The sequence below is a fragment of the Periplaneta americana genome, chromosome 15 (genome assembly GCF_040183065.1).
Source record: "Periplaneta americana isolate PAMFEO1 chromosome 15, P.americana_PAMFEO1_priV1, whole genome shotgun sequence".
NCBI classification, from domain to species: domain Eukaryota; kingdom Metazoa; phylum Arthropoda; class Insecta; order Blattodea; family Blattidae; genus Periplaneta; species Periplaneta americana.
Window position 1 is genome coordinate 22,191,354 of NC_091131.1, and position 19,196 is coordinate 22,210,549.

Sequence of the window (19,196 nt, forward strand, 5' to 3'; positions counted from 1 at the left end):
ATTACTTCCAATCTTCAGATTTTCGCTACAAGACGTAATACTGGTGACAGACTACAGTCACTAATCGCGATTATCGACCTAATCGCGATCGGGTTTGTAGTGTGTCACCGTTCTGATCGCGATCAGGAGCTAAATCCTGTTTCCAGTACAAGATAATCGCGCTGAGGCACGGCCCAGTGGACGAAAGTAACATTTTAGTAGACTTTGGTTTCGAATCACCTTGAATTATATTATTTAGGAAGTCGTGATAGCTTCTGCTGTGAAATTTTGTTACCCCTTCCATTGTATTATATGAAATAGAAACGAAAATGAATGGCTAGAAAATGAATTTGGCTACTATTAGACGTAGTGAAGAAATTTAATGCAGATGTGAGAAAAGTAAAAAAGAAATATATTGACAAATGACAGACGAATTATTCACATTTCATATATATATATATATATATATATATATATAGAGAGAGAGAGAGAGAGAGAGCAATAGAAAGCTGCTGAAAGATGTTTCATTTCAATAAATAATGGATTACAAACTGGAAGTAGTTTATTTTTCAGATTTTCAATTTCAGTCTCCATTACGACGCTATCGTTGAGTTAAGGTTGATTTTAAAATTGTTTTATTACAAAATAATATAAATTTTGGCATGATATAAATTTTATAGGTTATAAAATGTCTTTTCAACATAATATAAATAGTAATGATATAAATTGTATCAGTTTACATTGTAAAGCATATAACAATTTTAACAAATAAATTCCCATGTCAAGCTGCAAGAAACAAAAAAAAAAAAAAAAAAAAAAAAAAAACGGGAGAAAAACAATGAACAAACATCAAAAGAAAGTATGAACTTTAGGTGTTGTCCAGGAGGGAAACAAACATATACGTATGTACATAGAGAAAATTCTTTCCTCTATGGTAATTCAGCTGTTGACCAGACGGGATGTAGTGTGTCACCACATTTTCGGTAATCGCGATCGGGCCTGATCGCGATAAGTGCTAATCGCGATTACTACTGTAGTCTGTCACCAGTATAACACACTGTCCCACTGTATATTTATTAACTTTCTTTTAATGCAATTTTATTTCACAAAAACAAATTTATAATCCTCATTATGTTTAACTATTATACACATAGCTAAACAAAATCAATTTCACATAAAGATTACATTCTTACCCTCTCTCAATGACTATATTATCTGCTGAGGTCTTGCTTTCCTCCGTCTCTGGGTAGAAGAGTTTTGAAACACACAAAGCAGCTGGAGCTGACATAACAGAAGCTGTCAATAGATGCACTGGCTCCACTCCAAAGCTGATGTATGCTGCCATTACTGAACCTGTGATGTGAAGTCACATAATATATGTTCTCATAGAAACGGAAAAGAATGAAAGCATTCTGATTGTAATTTAACTACACAATTAAAATACCGTTGCCTAGATACCAGGGTAGAAAGTGCAACATTTTAATTTAGAATGTGATGGAATTCAGTCTTCTACAATTTTTATGGATTAGAAAGATCAAATTGCTTCTGCTGTAATAAGAATTACTCTGTCCATGAATCAGTCTCAGGTATGTTCTTTAGAAAGTTGTGTAGTTAGAAAAAAATTGTACTTAAATAACCATATTTATCACTTAAATTAAAAAGCCGACTACAAATGGATGGGCAATTTAAAAGGGAAATAACTCAAGATTCAAAGTTTTGATAAGCCTGCATTTCAAAGTTTCATGGTGTTGTGAAAAATCCAAGGATCATAAAATTACTCCAAGTTATGTTATGATGTTTTATATTTTATTTCAACAAATAAAATTTGATAACTCAATCCCAAGGGAAAAAATGGAACTCTCTGCATCAAAATCCACAGTCAATTCCCGATTTACCACGAAAATCGTCTGTAGCTGCATTTAGATTGGCAACAGGCCATGACTGTTTGGCTAAACACCTGCATAGAATTGGAATATATCAGTCCCCTAACTGCCCATTGTGCAACTCAAACCAAGAAATGGATTCGGAACACCTCAAAATCTGTGCTTCAGTGGCTGGTCATGATAATATCTTTGAAAAATATTGGAGTGCAAGAGGTCAAATGACTTTATTGTCAAACGCCTGGCATTAGAAAACAACATATTTACTGTAAGTTTCAAATTAGACTATGTTAATTGTTTTTTCAGAGCAACATGAAGGTTTAAAATGAAGTTTCCTATGGCCCGTCGAATATTTTTGCATAAGAGTTTTGCTTCTTCCACATTATATAAAGAAAGTATGTTATTAGGAACAGAGTAGCAGCAGCAGTAGGCCTGATGATGACGACGACGACGACGACGACGACGATGATGATGGTGACTGTAGTAGTAGCAGCAGCACTAATACTGGTATACAAAAAAATACGAGGATACACAAGGTGCTCTAGTGACAAGTACCGGTATCATTGCTGTTCCATTGTATTTTCTCGCTTGTTCTCTAGAGTTTGGTAACTAGCTTCGATCTGCATCTGGGACAATATGAAATTAGTGGATACTGAGGGGTCTTCTTCGGGGTGCTCTTATTTCCTCTAACCATTATCATCATTCACCCAACAATCTACAATAACCCTTTCACCCAAGACAGGCCTCCAGAACAAATAAAAAAAGGGAGGGGAGCTAGAAAGGTGAACAAGGTATACACACTGTGTTTAATAATAAATTATTCAATCCAATAGATAGTAATGTGTACCAGTTACTTACTTACTGGCTTTTAAGGAACCGGAGGTTCATTGCTGCCCTCACATAAGCCCGCCATCGGTCCCTATCCTAAGCAAGATTAATCCAGTCTCTATCATCATATCGCACCTCCCTCAAATCCATTTTAATATTATCTTCCCATCTACGTCTCGGCCTCCCCAAAGGTCTTTTTCACTCCGACCTCCCAACTAACACACTATATGCATTTCTGGATTCGCCCATACGTGCTACATACCCTGCCCATCTCAAACGTCTGGATTTAATATTCCTAATTATGTCAGGTGAAGAATATAATGCGTGCAGTTCTGTGTTGTGTAACTTTCTCTATTCTCCTGTAACTTCATCTTTCTTAGCCCCAAATATTTTCCTAAGCACCTTATTCTCAAACACTCTTAATCTCTGTTCTGCTCTCAAAGTGAGAGTCCAAGTTTCACAACCATACAGAACAACCGGTAATATAACTGTTTTATAAATTCTAACTTTCAGATTTTTCGACAGCAGACTGGATGATAAAAGTTTCTCAACCGAATAATAACAGGCATTTCCCATATTTATTTTGTGTTAAATTTCCTCCCGAGTATCATTTATATTTGTTACTGTTGCTCCCAGATATTTGAATTTCTCCGCCTCTTCAAAAGATAAATTTCCAATTAATGTGTACCAGTATAAAAACAAAATCGATTTTCAGATTTTAGAAAAATTAATATTATTTTTCTCAAATTCACTGCCCTTGATAATAGGACAAAAGACAAAAACTACAACGATTATCTCTATCAGAGATGAATTTTGAAGTGAACAATGAATGGCCGGTTGATTTCGTCTTGTGCCTTCTTATTCAAGGACAATGTTTGTTTATATGTATATGTCGTAAGTCTATGACACAGGCTTCTCAGCTTCCCCTCCCTTTTCAAGGAAGCCATGAACGTAAAAAAGTCTAAGATTTTTGTTTCAAAATAGTTTTAAAATATTACGTATGAGAATGACAAAAACATAGTAGCAAGATGAGCTGAAGCTACAGTAGTTCAACAGACGCTGATGAAGACACAATACCAGTGTCGGAATATAGCCATCTATCATTATAATGTATATTATCTTTTCAACACTTTTTAATACTTTTAAATTTTCAAGTTTTTAAGAAAGTTTCATATTTTACAACAAGTGTTAAAGTGGAACATCAAAGACAAATGACATATTTAAGCTTCATAGTGACTGTTGTAGTGTTAAACTTTAGTAAGACAGCCTTCATCATCTGCAATTCTGCAAACTTTCCATAGGGTTAGAAATGCCTTAAAAGAGTGGATAGAAAAATAAGTTCAATATGGATTTCTCATACGTTAATATACTACGAATTTCTTTAATGAGGCCATTGGCATAGCTAAAGCGATATTGCGTTTGATTGCTGATCCAAAGTAGCACTTGGGCGTGGGTTCCATTCCTGTTTGGACTGATTACCGGTACCTGGTTTGATTTTCCGAGGTTTTCTCCAATCGTAATAAGAATGTTAGGTAATCTATGGTGAACCCTCGGCCTCATCTCCCTATTACTAATTTCATCAGCGCTAAATAACCCAGTACTTGATACAGCATCGTTAAATACTGGAGTAAAAAAAAATCCTTAATGAGACCTACAATTAGCATTTGCTGCATATTCATGATATTCACTGCTGAAAGAACTGCCATAGTGTTTATTGGAAACATGTTGTTTAGTTTAGTCAACTGTCCGAAGACAGATTTGAACCTCGTGACACAATAAGACATCGCTCATGAGACAACTAAACCAGGAGATAATGGGGTAGGGTGGCCAGTTCCTTTCTCCCTCCATTGCATGCATCGCCGACTAGCTAAATATGGAACAACAAGTTTTGATGGAGAAATCATTGCAATAAGTGAAAGTCTCAGGAATCTTCTATGCCACATCAGTAAATTTAAAAATGCAGTTATATTGTCAGACTCCAAGGCAGCTGTTCTATCAATAGTCTCTAAACACACACCTTCATCTCAAACAGCAGAAATAACTAACATGCTCTCTCAATTAATATCACTCAATAAAAGAATTGTATTCCAATGGATACCATCCCATTGTGGAATCCTGGGAAACGAGAATGCGGATGCTTTAGCAAAGAAGGGCAGCACTGCTACTTACAGACCTGTTACTAAATCTACGTATTAATTACTCTGTGAGAAGATTTATTAAATCTACATACTTAGATTTTAACAAACAAAATTTGATAACACAATCTCAAGGGAAAAAATGGAACTCTCTGCATCAAAATCCACAGTTAATTCCCGATTTACCACGCAAATCGTCTGTAGCTGCATTTAGATTGGCAACAGGCCATGATTGTTTGGCCAAACATCTGCATAGAATTGGAATATATCAGTCCCCTAACTGCCCATTGTGCAACTCAAACCAAGAAATGGATTCGGAACACCTCAAAATCTGTGCTTCAGTGGCTGGCCATGATAATATCTTTGAAAAATATTGGAGTGCAAGAGGTCAAATGACTTTATTGTCAAACGCCTGGCATTAGAAAACAACAACATATTACACTAATCCAGTGGTGTAGCCAGCGAGAGGGCCAGGTGGACACAGGCTCATCCAAAAATATGCGAATTTTTGCGTTTTTTATGGAAAATACTCAACATTAAAACTAAACCTTGGATCCAGAGCAATAGTTACAGCCGATAGCATTAAGGTAAGAAATCAAAAATGCGTTCATTTCTTCAAGAGACAATTTAACTGTGTTGGGTGGGGCCTAGAAAATTGTTTGGCAGTAATAAAAAGATGGAAGCCGTGGAGGTTACTGAATTGTTACATCAGCTACAAAAATTTGACACCTTATTTTATTTGATACATTTAGACGATATTCTTGCTCTTGTAAATTCATTATCGGAAGCACCTCAGTCTCCAAAAATGGATATTATTAAATGCAAATCTAGTCTTTCAGGTAATGCTCCCTGTAAAGCAGATTTGAATAATTTCAAGGGAAAAATTGTTCCGGGGCCGGGTATCGATCCCAGGATCTCTGGTTGAACGTACCAGCGCTCTTACCAACTGAGCTACCCGGGAACTCCACCCGACACTGGTACGTTCAACCAGAGGTCCCGGGATCGATACTCGGCCCCGGAACAATTTTTCCCTTGAAATTATTCAAATCTGCTTCACAGGGAGCATTACCTGAAAGACTAGATTTGCATAATATATACGTCACTGTGTACGTTAACAGAAAACCACAATTCCAAGTCACGCAGAGATTGTGTGCACTCGATGTGGGTATCTGGCATTTCGAATTTTGTGGATATAAAGGGAAAAAAGTTGAGATGGTGTCAGGTGGAGTTCCCGGGTAGCTCAGTTGGTAAGAGCGCTGGTATGTTCAACCAGAGGTCCCGGGATCGATACCCGGTCCCGGAACAATTTTTCCCTTGAAATTATTCGATATTATTAAATGTTCGTCCTTCATTAAGGCAAGCTCTGAAACGAAAAATTCGACAAACATGTCAAGCACAAGCTTTGTAATCTAACAATTCTATCCATTGAGAGGGAGAAAAATTGGGATTTGTTAAAGGACCCATCATCAGCAATCAACAGATTCGTTGCTAAGAAATCTCGACGGCTCCAGTTCACCTTATGAAGCGTTTGTATAGGTATGCCTTGCATGATTGTTTATCATAATTTTGCATGTTATTAAATAAGACTTCCGAGAATGAGTTTCAAGAGAGTTGACGGCAGCGGCGTTGTCAGGAGATGGGTCAGGTATTTTCTAAACCCTGCATATCTGGCCCACCCAAAATAATTAGTCTGGCTATGCCAACTAATCAGACTTCAGACGCATACAAATTGTTCTTCCTCTGACACATATCGTCAAGTGAGATGACTACCTGATACATATCAGCCATGAACCCAGTCAGAGGTATGAAAATATGTATTGGCTTGAAATAGGGTATTACTTCATTGTATGCTACGAACTCATTTATGATGTAAACAAAATTATTGTGCTCATTTATTGCACTTACCAGCGACTGTGGCAAAGCCTCCTGTCATGACAGCATGAAGTTCTGACTTCGTGAGATCCTTAAGCAATGGTTTGAAGAGCAGGGGCGACTCTGACTGAAAGCAATATATCACATATTGTGCAATTAATTAGTCGCATAGATAACTTAAGAAATAAAGAAATTCGACACTGACTAGGAGATCAGGCATTGAAGCTATCATTCAATAATAAACAAACAGATCTTTTGAACATTTATTATACAGTGAAGCGAATCACACTGAAAATTCATACTATGCTGCTCTATAACAAAAAAAGATGAAAGCAAAATATGCAGACTCGGGAAACTCTGAAGAAATCAAAAGTACTGGTACTGACAATACTATGTCCAGATGAAAGGTACTGGTATCCAAAAAGAAATTGTATCTCGAGAAGTTGTTGTTGTTTTCTAATGCCAGGCGTTTGACAATAAAGTCATTTGACCTCTTGCACTCCAATATTTTTCAAAGATATTGTCATGGTCAGCCACTGAAGCATAGAAGTATCTCGAGAAGTATATTTTGTTATACCGGTACACACTTTCGGATTGCGCCATTGCAAAGAAAGCTCTTAAAGTTTTTTTCCAAACATCACTTCAGCGCATGCTCCAGCTGATGACCTTGGACGATCTCAGTAAATGACGTCAACACCATAGAAGAATGTCGCATGCCTGTCAATGCTACAGAAATAAAGTCCGTTACGACTGTTCAGCATCGTGTTAGGATCCAATATGAACAAGCTCCAACATGTAACCTGCTTCTCGTACAACCTAAAACTGCAGGAAATTTTGGATACCTTTTGACCGGAGATTTCTGCATTATCTATGGCTAGTACAGAATCAGAACTGACTAAAGACCTTATCTATGTAGATCATTATGATGAAGATGATGACTATGATGATGGTGAAGTCAGAACGTAATTGTGTGTTGGAGGTGCTTATGACATGACGACAGGCAGTTTTCTCAGCCAGTGACCCAGCCAATTCCTTTTTCTCTTCCTGTTCAGTTTCAGCATCATTCTTTCTTCATCCACTCTTTCCAGCACAGCTTCATTTCTTATTCTGTCTGTCCATTTCACACGCACCATTCTTCTCTATATCCACATTTCAAATGCTTCTAGTCATTTCTGTTCACTCCGTCGTAATGTCCATGTTTATGCTCCATACAGTCACATTCCACACAAAGCACTTCATTAGTCTCTTCCTTAGTTCTATTACCAGAGGTCCGCAGAAGATACTCCTTTTTCTATACATCTTGATTAACATTGTATCACTTCGGAATATGTATGGTAAGACTTTCCTGTGTTAAATTTCAACGTACCTCGTTTACATGTTTCGACCTATTTATGAGTTATCTTCAGAACTGGTCGTTGTTGATTTTGGCGCCACTTGTTCTGTTTCCTGTGAGGGTGTGTTCCTGTGGTATAGTGTAGAATCAAAGAGTGTGTGTGTTTTGAAGTTGAGTTGTGTGTTGAGAATTTCGTTGGTGTGTGTTTTTGTGTGTGTATATTTCATATTGTTCTAGTGTGTTTAGTTTCTGGCTTTTTGGTTGAATGTGTAGTATTCCCATGTCTGTGTTGATGTCTCTGTGGGTGTGGTTAGCATTTGTGATGTGTTCTGCATATGTGGAGGTCCTTTTTTCTATTAAAAGCTTCCTTTGCCATTGCTATTCTCCTTTTGACTTCCCGGCAGCAGCTCATGTTACTGCTTATTGTACATCCCAAGTATTTGAAGCTGTCCACTTGCTCTACTGCCTCATTTAGAATTCATACGTTTATCTTCTTGATGGATAATAACTGGAAGGTGGCAGTAGTGAATGATGACATGAATGATGGCAAGGGATGATGATGATGATGGTTATTTTAATGCAAACGTCAGAATGAAAACTTAATTCTCAACAAATATTAATGAAATTATTCTGCACTTGAAAGCATCTTTCAGTCTATTTTAGAGCTCAACAATTACCATACTGAGAAAAATGCTAGCAGCTGCATTCACAGATTCGCAGACAGTCGTTCCCATGGAGATCTGGAGCAGCCAGCCCAGTTTGAGCACAATCCACTGCATTGCACCGTAGTAGTACAGGATCTGCACCATGAAGCTCAGGAAGAATATGACGGACAGTGGCTGAAAATAAAACACAGATTCAAATGACAATTTCGTTTACTCCTGCGTACGACATGGGGACAGTTACTGATGTGTAATACGTACCCTAAAGGCAAAAATATTTGCATCAATGAGTAAGTCACTGTACACGAACTTGGCTCCTACGTCAGCATATCCCAAGAATGTGGCCACCTTGTTGCTTATACACTGGAACACGTTACGACCAACAGACCAGCGAATTGTGAGCAGGCCAAGCACGAACTGTATTCCCAGTCCCCACAGAACTGGCCGCCACCGAATCTAAACAAATATTGCAACATTTGTGTTTCATCTAAAACTTCAAATCAGCTAAATGGGGAAGAATTAGACTGATATAAGGCATTTTAGTGCATTTTCAAGAATAGTAATAGGATGATAGTAAGTAGAAATATGTAGAAAGAAGAAGAGGGAATAAGCATTGACAGAAGAAAGATAAATGAAAAAAAGAAAAGTGCAAGAAGAAAAAGATGGATGAAAGTATGATAAGGAGAATTATAGGAGAAAGAAGAAGAAAATTATGGTCATAGTCATGCTTATCACCACTGCCAGTGCTACCATCAGTCAGTGATGGTTTTAAGAGGTATGCTTCAGTGTACCCAATATATATATATATATATATATATATATATATATATATATATATATATATATATATATATATATTAGTGGCTTCTGCAGCAAATACTGCAAACTAAGTTCATTAGAAGTTCAAATTAAAATTTTTCAAAATTATTTCCATTGAAGAATACCAGACATTTTGAAAGTTATTTGCTTCCATAATAATGAAACATATCCTCTGAATGATTTTCTTTGTGCTAACTATTTTTTATTGAACCTATACGTCTTCAGTTCTTGAGTTTCATTAAATATATGGAAAAGACCCATACCACTTGATTAATAACTATAAAAATATTTCATTTTTAATAACAATATTATCTTACTTAAGTTTTGTATAGACTACTATACAGCCGTCACTCAGTAAATATTATAGAAATGAAGATCTAACTTCAGATATTCTCTATGCCTACTTATATAACCCCAAAAGCTTTCACTTTCATATCATCAATAAAGCATCAATCTGTATAGTAAGTTACAAATACTCACATCATGGCATTCATTATAATAATATTTCATTTTTAATGGTAATAATGTCATCAAACATTCTTAAGTTTTGTAGTTTTTAATATCTAATACACAGACAGCTCTACTCACAAAATTACACACCAGAGAATCTGACCTGTAAATTTTTTTTAGTAAATCTTGAAGTTTTTAATAACCAATATTACAGAAACATCCTGAAAAAGTTACACAATGAAGATCGACATATTGGTATTATGATGTCAAGAATCTGAGCCATCTGAACTCTAAATATGTCGTAGCCTTCGTGTGATATTGTTTATTGTAGTGTGTTTGTGTTTTGTTTTATTCTCTAAAAGCTATTATTTCTGAAAACTGACGACAGATGGATTTTGGAAAATAGGAAAATGATGTAGAAAAACTGAAATTTCACTGAAAACTACTATTTTTCTGAAAAATTTTGGGTTCCAAGCTTCAAAATGACGGGTCATTTATTAAAATCCGTTCAGCCGTTTTCCCGTAATTTCCATTACCAGTTCAAATTTTATATATATATATTTTTTCTTAGACTTAAAAAATAATATATCAGATGATAGATGACATTAAGATATATGGCGCATATGCGGAGACTAAGAAGAAGCAAAAACAATGAATGAAAATGAATGAATTAAAAGAATAATAGTTTCCTAGGTATGCGTAAACGAAAATGGGGACAATGCTGAAATAAATTCTTTTACATTACTGGCGATGTGACACACACACATTCTATTTATTAATGAATAAGTGTGTGTGTGTGTGTGTGTATTCAATGCCTACACACTTCATTACGTGATTCGGGTACCACATATTGCAGATAGATGGCAGGACCGTGATCTATTTCCAACTTGCACACCACTTCAGAAGGCCACACTATGCATAATGTACCTGTGAAGAGTTATAACGTGTACTAGGGTGAGTGTATGTGTAACTGTAGTGTAGGGAATGGGTGAGGATGATGAAGATGACGAAGGGAGAAGGGAAAACCCGGTGTCAGCACATAGCCTATTCCTGTTGAATAGCACTAAGAGAGTCGCCAGGCTTAACATCCCTGTCTGACGGACGAATGACTATAAACAGTGACATATGCCTTATCTTGGTTTGCATTATGGAGAGATTTGGGATTTAACCCAGGCATACTGGTGCACAATTTAGTGATTAAAAGTTGTGCACCACCACCTCTCCTAGCCCTGAAGCAGAAATTTTACACGAAAATCTCTTACCCCATGGGGAATCGAACCCAGGCTGGCTAGTCTTGAGTTAGTTTATTTTAAGACTAGTTTAAATTTGAGGGAGACCCATCCAAAAGATTTTTCATAGAATCATCGCTGACAATTATTGAGATCCATGCCCACTTTAGACCGCCTCCATAGTCTGGTGGTTAGCACACTGGCTTACAGATCTGGCGATCCCGGTACGATACTCGGGATCGGCTCGCGGGGAATTTTCCTTGAAGAAAAGTTCCCTATGTCTAGAGTCTGCAAATTTGTACGAATGAAAGTGTAATTGGAAGTGTGCCAGGTTATTAATTAACCAGCCTTCAAATAAATACAATATTATCAGAACTGTCACTGGGCAGAAACATATACACACGTTTTAACGTCACATTGTTGACAAGTAACGCCATCTATGAGCTTAACCAGAAAAAAAAACTAAGAAATGCTACAGTATTAGCAATGAATTTTAAAAAAGTGTCCACTTGAATAATTAATCTGGTATATTACAAACGTAAAACTATAAAAATTTAAGTAATATCAATAGATTAAATGTGATTTATGAAGTGGATGTATAGACTCCTTCATACCAGTAATGAAATATTTGTTTCATGGTTTTACCAAATACATAGAAAGCTTACCTGACTCCGATGCCGTGAAAATGAATAACCTAGCAAAATTATTACAATGACACCAACGCCTGACTGCAGTCTCTCAGTGTTGTCGATGCTATCCAAAACCAAGTATAATATCACTGCTACTAATGGTAGCGAAAGTATCACTATTCTCAGGTACCTGCAGAAAAAAAGTTACAAGCTACAGTAATTAATAAATTACAACATTGCATACAGAACAAATAACACTCTACAAAAACATCTAAAAAAAAACCGCAAGCGCGCGTATACAAACTCAAATGTAACACCTGCAACAACTTCTACATAGGACAGACAGGTAGATCATTTCAAACACGTTACAAAGAACACATCACAGCCATAACAAAATTAAAAACACCTCCACATATGCAGAACACATCACAAATGCCAACCACACCTACAGAGACATCAACACAGACATGGAAATACTGCACATCCAACCAAAAAGCCAGAAACTCAACACACTAGAACAATATGAAATATACAGACACACGAAAACACACCCCAACGAAATTCTCAACACACAACTCAACTTCAAAACACATACACTCTTTGAATCTACACTATGAACGCACCCACACAGGAAACAAGAGGCGCCAAGACCAACAACGACCAGTTCTGAAGATGACCCATAAATAGGTCGAAACATGTAAACAAGGTACGTTAAAATTTAACACAAGAAAGTCTTATCATACATATTCCGAAGTGATACAGTGTTAAAAGTTGTGTAATCGAGATGTATAATTAATAATTACTGGTGTTAAATGATCTTGAGCCCTGCTGTATGGAGGGAAAGATTGGCCAGTGACAAATGAGAGCGTACATAATATAACAGCAATCGAAATGAAATGCTATCGAAGAATAGTTGGGAAAACAAAGAGGAACAGAATACGAAATGAGAGAATTAGAGAGAAATTAAAACAGAAGCCAGTAGAAGAGAAGTTAAGAAGAAAACAACTAAAGTGGTATGGATATATGACGCGAATGGTAGAAGAAAGAAAACCAAAGCAAGTAATGGAGGCAATGACGCAAGGTAGAAGAGGGAAGGGAAGACCGAGGATGATGTGTATGGGTAATATTGAGATGATGGCAAGGTAAAGAGGGAAACGAATTGGGGAACTGAGAAGAATGGCGAGGGATAGAGAGGAATGGAAGAGAAGGATCAAGGCAGATCTGACGTCGTGAGGCAAAAGGAAAAGAGAAGAAGAAGAAGAAGAAGAAGAAGAAGAAGAAGAAGAAGAAGAAGAAGAAGAAATAATCTTGTGGTGGATGCAAACACAAATTAGTCGTGGTTCAGTCTCCTCTGCCTCATCATCAATGTAAATATCGTAAATCAGGAATAAGTCAGTGTTCTTCATTTTGATAATCCATGTTGAATCTTTCATACACTACTTTTAACACTTGAATATAAATAATTGATTAAATGGCGATCTTACTAGTGTCAATTGTGTAAGCATGTGCGGCTTACAGCTGTTTCGGTGCTTCTTCACACCATCCTCAGAGCCATCATCTCGAACTTCGCTGCCTGATCAAATTCTCAACACACAGATCAATTTCAGAACACACACACTATTTGACACCACATTTCAACACTTTTCAACAATCGAACGCACCCACACAACAGGCAGCGAAGTTCGAGATGATGCCGAGATCTAGTAGGCTCTGAGGATGGTGTGAAGAAGCACCGAAACAGCTGTATGCCGCACATGCTTACACAATTAACACAGTAAGATCGCCATTTAATCAATTATTTGGTCTTCATTTGTTTGAACTTCTCCAGTAGTGGACCCTGTGTGTCCAAAGATTTGAGTTCATTAGGAAATTCACACCTTCATTACCCATCATGCTGCTAAAGACTACAGTCAACACCGATGGCAGCTCATTCCATAAGATTTGTGATGGCATTGCTTTTTGCTGATCTGTTGCCTTTCTTTTCAGTGTATTCATAACACTTTCTGCCTCAAAACTCTCTTCATTAAGAGCATTCAGGTGAGCCCTTTTCCTGTACAGTAATTTCGATACCTACATGAAATGTAATTGTCGTCACTTCCTCTTTTTTTGAATACTGTCAATAATTCCTTCTCTTTTTTGAATCTCGTCTATAATAAATGTAGCCATTAAACAATAACTTTCTTTCTCGTTGCGATGAAAGTAGGGTTTCGGGCAGAGATATTTTCTCTCTCGTTGAATTTACACTGGAATGTTATAATTTAGACTTCCATGGTAACAACTCTCTTTGTTCTAGCTAGTATCAAAGTTGTCATAGAAACAAACAGTGTGAAAAGAACATTGTACAGCATTGAGGTTAAGAATTTTTTTTTTAACACTTATGCCACATTTAAAATCTGTCTACAATAGACAATAAGTAAATATTATAAAAGAATATGACATAAGTGGAGATGTTTCAAATAGCTGTAGTAAAAATGAATGGAATGTCAAGAGCATTGGTCCATTTAAGTCTTCTTATTGTTTGACTATTATCCAGCAAATTTAATGCATGATGATTCGGATGTTGATTTAATCAGTGCTGGTATTTTTTACTGAACTTAGAGATTTCTTCTTTCACAGTTCAAATGTTTAGGTCACGATGAATGACATCATTATGGACATACCATGGTGCAGTGACAATGCAATAGCTGCTGGTGATCAAAATAATGAGTGTGCTACAATTTCTATATTGGCCTACTGTATACACTTATATGTATTTATCTTAATTTGAGACTCGCCTAGTGACGAAATATGAAATCCATATGACGTGGCGATCCTGGGACATAGTGTTCCTTAAAAACGTTTTTATGCGTTTCAAGCAAGAAAAACATCTTTCTGGCTCAGCAGTGGTCATTGGTGTTGTAACCAAAATATTTAACAACTTCGTTACTTCACAGAATGGATCCTGTGAATTGTTGGAGGCTATGTATCGTAACAATTGAAGAGCTCCATTTATATTCCGGAAGGCAGGTGTTCCGTATAGAACTCAAAGTTGTGTCTCTAACACTCTTTTGTTCAGTACAGTATAGCTGTTGACAGCAACTTCAAGTTCGCATTCAGGAAAATTAGGCTATACAAAAATTGCCAGAAAATTTGCTGTTTAACAATTTTGTTGCGTCTAGATAGCTTAAAGACTGGAAACGGTGAGTAGTTTTCTGAATTATACGGTCATATACTTCCTTGGCTTCAGTATTCTGGGATTCCATTCTCCGTCGCTTGCTGACTGGTTCAGGAGGAACCTCAAAAACCAGGTAGACGGCAGCAGCAGTCAGACACTTGAATTACCAAATAGGCCTACATTATAAATAGTTCCGAGTTATTCCACAAACAAGCATTCTTTCGTTACACTTTACTTTTGCAATCTCCAAGCTGTGTTGTGCTGAAGCTGACTACAGCACTTCCCCGCGTAAAAATAGCCAATCAGGGCAGTGATTTCAGCTTCGCACATGCGCATTAATTATCTACATTCTCATGTAGAGTTTTGAGTAGCTCAACGTACCCCCTGAGGCAGCGAAGAGTGAAGACTAAACACTCTATAACGCGTCATGAACGTAACCATGGGAAATTGTCAAATGGCAGATCAAATACTATGGTATTGCAAATACATTATTTGAGCAAAAATTATCATTGTGCTGTAGCACTGTAGCACATTAGGATGAGCCGCCCCTGTAACAAAGGAACGTAAAGTTTCAGACTGATACCTCTGCAGTATTTCAATGTTTGAGTTGCTAGCAGTTCCCCACAGTTGGATGCCGTATGTCCCGATTGGTTTTAGTATGACTTTATAAACAAGAAGTTTATTTTCTAATGACAGTTCTGATTTAGGTCCCAATAACCAATAGATTCTAGATATTTTAAAATTTAATTCTTTACATTTAGTTTCAATATGTTTACGCAATGTCAATCGGTGATTTAAATGCATACCTAAATATTTAACATCGTCTGCTTCAGGAAGTTCTTTGTTGTAAAGTGTTACAAGAGGACAGTTTTCAGTTCTGGTTCCGAAAGTAACAATTAAGAAAAATGGATTGGAAAATATAGGTTAGGGAAATAAGGAGAAGGAAAAATAGTTTTGGGTAGAGAGGTGTTGGAGGAAATGGCCATTGTGAAAAACGGATTGGGAGAAACTATATGGGTATCACATAAGTTCTAATTTGCTTTTTACAAATCAATATTTTTATAAATATGTTGGAAAGTTCGAATGTGTGGCTGTAAAAGATTACAGTGATTGTAAAAGATTCATTAACAGACGTCAAAATGACAATTAAAAAAGGGAGACTTACCTGTTTTTCACTAGTTTATTCCACCCATTATTGATGGGCTTAAATACTTTGCGAAATATAAATCTGCCGAAAAATTTCTTGATTATAAAATAATAGAACAGTCCAAAATAAACAAGTGCCAGTAGTATGATTAGCAATCCCACACCATCACACCATTCTAAGCTGCACTCTCCTGCAAAGAAAGAAAATATTACCGGTACATACTGGATGGCACACTTAGCTTTTTCCCTCTGATAATATTTTAACTGTTGTTACTATACACAATACGACAAATAGAAATTAAATTATATCTGATTAATGTAATATGTAACTAATCTGTGATGTATAGGTATGCAATGGAGGGGGAAAGGAACTGAGCACCCTACCCTGACCTAATTGCCTCATGAGTGATGCCTTGTTGGTGTCACTTGTGAGGTCTAGACCTGTCTTCAGACAGTTGATTAAACAACAAAATAACGAAGAAGACATCTGATGCACGTGATGAAATATTTCTTACGGAAATAATGATCAAGATATGAAGATCAAATTCGTAATTTTAAATGAAAATCCAGCATGTTTTGTATTGCAGTTGTTGGGTTAACTATGCCTAATAACAACTAGCTTACTGGCTGTTTGAATGTCACTGGGCAGAGAAAACAAAGGACAAACTCTGACGCATCTCCTGCCTTGTGTCTACAACGTTCATAACATTGATATTACCATTAAAACCCGAATTTCGTCAAAACCAGTTTCAACTAGTAAAAACTAGTTTAAAAACTGTAGATAAATAGAAATCAAGTTTTCGTAAGATCTAGAATAAATGACAGGTTAGGTTTGGTTTGTTTAGGTTTTTGATTTGTTTAGGCTTTTACCAAACAAAAACCTAAACAAATCAAACCTAACCTGTCATTGGTTCTAGATCTTACGAAAACTCCCTATCTGTCCACATTAATTACTAGTTTTTACTAGTTACAATTTGTTTTGACGGATTTCGAGTTTTAACGGTACGGTAACATTGACATCAGAAATGACCACAGCAGTAAGTTAATCAGCGATACAGCATGCACAGGAGAATTGCAATGTTGTTGTTGTTGTCTAGTGCCTTGCATTTGGCAATGAAGCCATTAGCAGTCGTGCTTTCCAATACTTTTGAACTGTAGTTTCTTCTGATATTAATGCTTCACAGGTCTTCAAGTGGTCTTCATTCATTTCTGCTAGTTGCGAGCGTCGTTAAATAAACCATAACATTCATTTCTGCTGGATCGTTACACAGGACACATATGGGTGAAGCTGAGATACCTATTCTGTAGAGATGACTTGCTAGACAGTCATGATTTGTCAATAGTCTGAAGGCTGGAACTGCTGTTTTCCTTGGTCTCTGGGGGACTATATCTGGGTTGGAAAGTAGTGTAATCCATTTTTTGTCTTTAGCATTTGATTCTATTTCTTGTAGATATGAATGAGAAAATTTTGTAGTGATCAAGCGTTTTATTGAGGAATATGAGAAATTAAATTTAGACTTTTGTTTTATTGTTGTGCCTTTCTTTGCAAGTGTGTCTGCGGTTTCATTCCCCATGACTCCACAGTGTGCTGGAATCCATTGGAGACGGACAATCTTATTAACTTTTTGGAGTTGTGTTACCATTTTGTAGCATTCCCTTATTTTTGTTGACTTCTTTGTAGCATTTGAACATATTCCCTGAATTGCAGCTTTAGAATCTGAAAGAATTACTGTCTTGTTATATTTATTTAAGGGAAGATTTAATAATTGTCGGAGAGCAATGTGTATAGCCTCTATTTCACCATCATAATTTGTTGTGTCTCTGCCAACAGAATGATAAAAGGAAAAATGTGTACATGTAACTCCAGCTCGAGTAAGGTTTTCTGTGGTTGATCCATCAGTATATATGCGTAGCCATTCTTCTGTAGGGTATCTAGTATTGATCGTTTCCAGTGTTAGAATGTGACTTTTATGTAAATGTTTTCTTAACGGGCACCAGTTTTTACAATGTGGCAGTTACATCACCTGACGTAAACCCCCATTATGCAAGGGGGACCGCACCTGTCGTTGGTCAACAGGTCCTTCGGACCTAGCCGGGAGGACTAAATAGATGTTGCAATGTAAATATAATCTTTTTTTTTAATACAGTCTCTAGCAGCTACTGTGAGGAATACACTACAAGGATTTCCTATTTTTTATAGAGTAATTATGATTTTTTTTATTTATGTACGGTACCATTATATTACTTTAATGTCATTTTCACAACACTGCCACAGTAAAATACCTTCATATCTTGAAAATTCTGTAAGAAAAAAATTCATTAAGTGCATCAAATGTCCTCTTTGGTAAACTTACATGAATAAGAGCTTCGACATACTGCTATAATAGCCTAGAAGCTACCACATTTGCATGGCCTAGTTTTCACTTTGACTACATATTGTGAAATACCGGTATTGGAAATTTCCTGTCACATATATTTGCCAATATTTGGAATTCCCAATGATTTCAAATTCAGGGAAATGTAGGTTGATTGTATTATGTCCATGACATCATAATCATCTCTTATCCTCAAATATTAAATCTCTTACTTAGCTAGAAATTTCTTAATTGAGTTCGCTAAATCAAGACAATCCTAAAAGCTGAATCAATTATACCGTATCATCTCAAATAACACCAGCCCCCGAATAAGATAAACCCTAAATTTCTAACGACAAAATTTGGAACAATGCATTATCAGACCCAATATAAAAGGCTTGAATAAGGCCCGCACGCGATTTTCAGAAGTAATATTTTTGCAAAGAAAAAAAAAAGTGTGGGTGGTATTTGGAATTTTATGGTATATTGTTTCCCCCTCCTCCCCGCTAAATGATGACAGCAACAAAACAGCTTTAAAAAGGTGGCGTACACAACATTTGAATTTCTATAATGTTATAAATAGGGCCCGGAATTTTATGTGCTAAAAATGTGGAAAGTACTAATGTTTTTATCTGCTATAAATCTAAAAATATGTACCAAAAATTCGAAAATGTGCTAAAAATTTTCTTCAATTTTACTAACCTCTGCATCCTATCGATGTTGCAG

At 36.4% G+C, this 19,196-nt stretch overlaps 1 protein-coding gene across 4 annotated transcripts in view; it reads right to left on the bottom strand.

The window, feature by feature from the left end:
• LOC138714725 (uncharacterized transporter YutK-like) overlaps positions 1-19,196 on the bottom strand; it is a 51,114-nt gene that overhangs the window by 13,009 nt on the left and 18,909 nt on the right. For all 4 annotated transcript variants that reach the window (XM_069846810.1, XM_069846809.1, XM_069846813.1 and 1 more), the window contains 6 exons: positions 16,136-16,307; positions 11,853-12,006; positions 8,951-9,145; positions 8,705-8,866; positions 6,728-6,821; positions 1,173-1,332 (listed from right to left, as the gene is read on the bottom strand). In XM_069846810.1, coding sequence (XP_069702911.1) covers positions 1,173-1,332; positions 6,728-6,821; positions 8,705-8,866; positions 8,951-9,145; positions 11,853-12,006; positions 16,136-16,307 — 937 coding nt within the window. The remainder of the gene's footprint in view (positions 1-1,172; positions 1,333-6,727; positions 6,822-8,704; positions 8,867-8,950; positions 9,146-11,852; positions 12,007-16,135; positions 16,308-19,196) is intronic.